The sequence below is a fragment of the Eretmochelys imbricata genome, chromosome 19 (genome assembly GCF_965152235.1).
Source record: "Eretmochelys imbricata isolate rEreImb1 chromosome 19, rEreImb1.hap1, whole genome shotgun sequence".
Taxonomy (NCBI): domain Eukaryota; kingdom Metazoa; phylum Chordata; order Testudines; family Cheloniidae; genus Eretmochelys; species Eretmochelys imbricata.
Genome location: NC_135590.1, coordinates 7,769,086 through 7,772,899, shown reverse-complemented (window position 1 = coordinate 7,772,899; position 3,814 = coordinate 7,769,086). Strand labels below are relative to the sequence as shown.

The window sequence follows — 3,814 nt, the reverse complement described above, 5'->3', positions numbered from 1 at the left end:
GTAGGAGCCAGGGTGGCCCTAGTCACAAAACCAGCAACACTTGTAGTAGCATGAAGCATGGTTAGTATGGAAACATCCAAGCCCCAAACAACCCCACCGAGTGGTGGGGAGGGCAGGCAGGTCTTCTCAGGGCTTGAGTCACATTCATCAGTCACTGGCTTTTCCAGTAGTGTTTCTGTCTCCTCTGAAATGTTGGTCATGTTGATACTTGTTGCTTCCAGGACCTTTGACAACACCAGTGCTTTGTACCAAGCTTAACTTGCAAACCCTCCCATGCACACCCATGAGGCTGGTCAGCATGACAACCCTCACTTTGCAGAGAGGGAACTGGGGAAACTGGTACAGAGATGGAGATGTGGCAGAGTTGGGAAGGGAGCCCAAGAATGCCTGTCTCGCGGCCCTCTCCCCAACACGGTTAGTACTTCAGCATCTAAGAACTGCTGATCTTTCCAGAGTCCGTGATGGGAAAACACAACAGTAAGCTGGCCCCTGAGATGCTGGACGACCTGGTGAGAAGCACAGAGTTCAGTGAGCAAGAGCTAAAGCAGTGGTATAAGGGCTTCCTGAAGGACTGTCCCACCGGCATCCTCAACCTGGATGAATTCCAGCAGCTCTACATCAAGGTACAGGGGAGGGAAGAAGATGGTCAGTGTTGGGTGGATGGGGGCAGGCAGTGAGTAAGCTGCCAGGAAACATGGGGCTACAGCTGTTTAAAAGGCTGCATTTGGTAACTAGCTGAGACCACTAACTCACCTGGGTGACGGCAAAGCAAACGGGTAGTGCTAGACCAACTAGAAGTCCAGAGCACCACTGAACCGCCCCCTTCACTGCTGGTGCTGTCTGGGCCCAGGAGAGTTTTATGGTTAGGATGAAATTGGTACTTGTTGCTGGCCATGGCTGGCACAGCACAGCCTGAGGGATGGATTGTGGTTGCAAAGATCTAGTCGATCTCCCTCTGCTAGCAGGATCCTGGGCTGGAGCCACAGAACCCCTGACTGCTCTAAGCTACAGAATGTTTGATTGTTCCTTCCAAGTCCAGTCAGAGCCAGATCATAACCCCCTGCCCCTAAAACCTTCTGTGCTACCCTCTGTCTGCAGGCTGAGAGATGCCCTGAATTTGTCTCCTGAAGTGTGATTGCCCGGGTGTCTTTCCACACCCCTTTCTCTGCAGTGATAGAAAGTGGCCATATTTAGAGCTCAGATTCCTTTAAAAGTTAGATAAGCCTTTTACCATAGTGGCATACATCTGATGAAGTGAGCTGTAGCTCACGAAAGCTTATGCTGAAATAAATTTGTTAGTCTCTAAGGTGCCACAAGTACTCCAGTTCTTTTTGCAGATACAGACTAACACAGCTGCTACTCAGAAACTTACCATAGTGGTGGGGGCTAAAGAAGTCCTCTAAAGTTCTTGGTTCGGCCAGGCCTTCACAGATTTGTGCCTAGAATCAAATAGGTCCGACTCTTACTCCTTGTCCCCCGCAGCTATTCTCTCTAAGTTGATGATGCCCTCTATCTCTCTATACTAGAAATACAGATTCTGTGTAGCTCGGTCTCTAAGCAGCAATGAATCCCATATGCTCCCTTGCACTGCAGGTCCTCTATCTCTAGATCTCTTACTAGCCTCTTCTCACCCTGCAGTTTTTCCCATATGGAGATGCTTCCAAGTTTGCTCAGCACGCCTTCCGCACATTTGATAAGAACGGTGATGGGACGATCGACTTCCGGGAGTTCATCTGTGCCCTGTCAGTCACCTCCAGGGGAAGCTTTGAGCAGAAGCTGAACTGGGCCTTCGAGATGTATGACCTAGATGGAGATGGGAAGATAACGCGCTTGGAGATGCTAGAAATAATTGAGGTATCAGACTGCACCGGCCTCTCTGTCTCTGTGAAGACAGTGGGGTCAGACGCTGCAGTGGGCTCGTTCTGATCGTTCACCCCAGCACTGATGGGAGGTTGGAGAGCAGGACCAAGCAACTAGAATAGAAGGCCCCTTCAAAACATTGCAGCTCATGAGTGTTCAGACTCAAAAGCAGCTCCAGTGTGCCCTGAACCATAGGTAATAAACACTCCGGGGCCCCTAGCGGTAAATCCATATCCCCCAGAGCATTCGCCCTCCCCTCCAGGCTACTCTGACCTTCCTACATCCCTCCCAAGAACAAAGTCCCTATGCTCTGGCAATGAATGCCCTGCTTCAGGTGCAGACTGGGCCCTGAAGGCATGCCAGGCCAGATCTGCCGGTGTTAACTGATGTGGCTCTGTGCTGACTGGAATGGCACCAGGTGACATCAGCAGACAGTTTGGCCCACAATCACTCACCCGCCAGTCTCGTCTTCCCTGCTGCCGTATGTCTACACTGCAGCCTAGGGTGTAACTTTTGGCAAAGGTAGATCTAGCATATTGCAAAATAGCTGTGTAACCATGGCTACATGGGTGGTGGTACAGGGTTGCCACCTGATACCATCACACCTGTCCCCCAGTATCTACTTGCATGACTCTACTCTTTAAAGCACACTAGCTCAGTCCAAGCTGGAAGTTACCCATGGCTGCAGGTGCAGCCATAGACCTCGCCGGGGGGGGGGTCTCTACACTGCAGTCAGTAAGGTGTGACTGGAGCATGTGTCCACCTACCTGTGCTAGATCAAAGCTAGCTCAAGGAACAGCAGTCCTGAAGCTGCAGCAGCATGGGTGGGGGCCGTTCAAGTAGGTGGGTGGGCAGGGCTTCAGGTGAAGGGGTGGCTTGTAGCACAGGTAGGCCTAGCCTTTAATCCAGTTAGTGTGGCTAACAGTAGCTGTGTGGCTGTGGAGGCATGGGCTTGCAATCCAGTACAAGCCCATGCCTCCCTGTGCCATGCTATTGTTACTCGCGCTAGCTGGATTAAAGCTAGCGTGGGTACACCTGTCTGTGCTCCAACCACCCCTTCACTTGCTGTGTGGACCTACTCAGCCCTGCCCCTGCTAGCATGGTGTTACTGCCGTGCAGAAGGGGCCCTCTTCACTTCACCCTTCTTCCCTCTGTCCTTCATGCCTCAGGCTATTTACAAGATGGTGGGGACGGTCATCATGATGAGAATGAACCAGGACGGGCTGACGCCCCAGCAGCGGGTTGACAAGATCTTCACCAAGATGGACAAGGACAAGGATGACCAGATCACCCTGGAAGAGTTCAAGGAAGCTGCCAAGAGCGACCCCTCTATTGTCCTCCTCCTGCAGTGCGACATGCAGAAATAGCCTTTCCCCGCAGACTCCAGCTGGACTGTCCGAGGCCGCGTGCCCCAGCATACCGGTTACCGCCCTCCCCAGAACCATGCACCCAGCCCCTGCTTCCCAGAGCTGTGCACTTGGCTGCCTGGGGCAGAGTTCGTTCTGCTTGCAGCCTTCCACTTCCTCACCTCTACATCCCACCCCCAAAGGGACTGCCTGAGCCACATTAGAACCCCCCCACCCAACAATCCCTCCCCACAAAAATCCCTGGAGTGTGTTCAACCCCACAGCCCCTCCCCTATCAATCCATCCTGGGATCACACTGCCAGGAGCTCATCTGCTCTTCTTTTCCCACCTAGCCCCCAATACCAGTTTAAGCCTCCTCAGTACTTAAATTCCCCTGACCCCAGAGCCCTGAAGTGCACTGTCCAAGGCAGTGTTCACCCCATAACCAACATCAAGCCTTCTGGCTCCCCCAAAGTGCTGCTTTCTCATCCCTAGTTCCAGTTCCTACAGCCCCAGCTGGGTTATCCTGTCAGGGCCTATTTGAAACCAGCAAATTTCTCCCTCCCTCCCCCCTTCCCCAAACCTGATTCCTGGTGATGCCCCAAACT

At 52.7% G+C, this 3,814-nt stretch overlaps 1 protein-coding gene across 2 annotated transcripts; it reads left to right on the top strand.

The window, feature by feature from the left end:
• Positions 1 to 461: 461 nt before the first annotated feature.
• HPCAL4 (hippocalcin like 4) lies at positions 462 to 3,227 on the top strand. Of its 2 annotated transcripts, XM_077837859.1 has the most exons (3): positions 462 to 623; positions 1,639 to 1,854; positions 3,030 to 3,227. In XM_077837859.1, the coding sequence occupies exons 1-3, from the start codon at positions 462 to 464 to the stop codon at positions 3,225 to 3,227; spliced, it is 576 nt and encodes a 191-aa protein (XP_077693985.1). The 2 variants fall into 2 exon arrangements, with proteins under 2 accessions (XP_077693985.1, XP_077693986.1); XM_077837860.1 differs by lacking the exon at positions 1,639 to 1,854.
• Positions 3,228 to 3,814: the final 587 nt, after the last annotated feature.

Bases quoted from the DNA above. Each gene is read 5' to 3' on its own strand.
- HPCAL4 (XM_077837859.1), top strand. From the start codon at position 462: ATGGGAAAACACAACAGTAAGCTGGCCCCTGAGATGCTGGACGACCTG. The intron at 624-1,638 runs GTACAGGGGAGG...CTCACCCTGCAG, and splicing joins TCCAGCAGCTCTACATCAAG to TTTTTCCCATATGGAGATGC. The intron at 1,855-3,029 runs GTATCAGACTGC...TTCATGCCTCAG, and splicing joins AGATGCTAGAAATAATTGAG to GCTATTTACAAGATGGTGGG.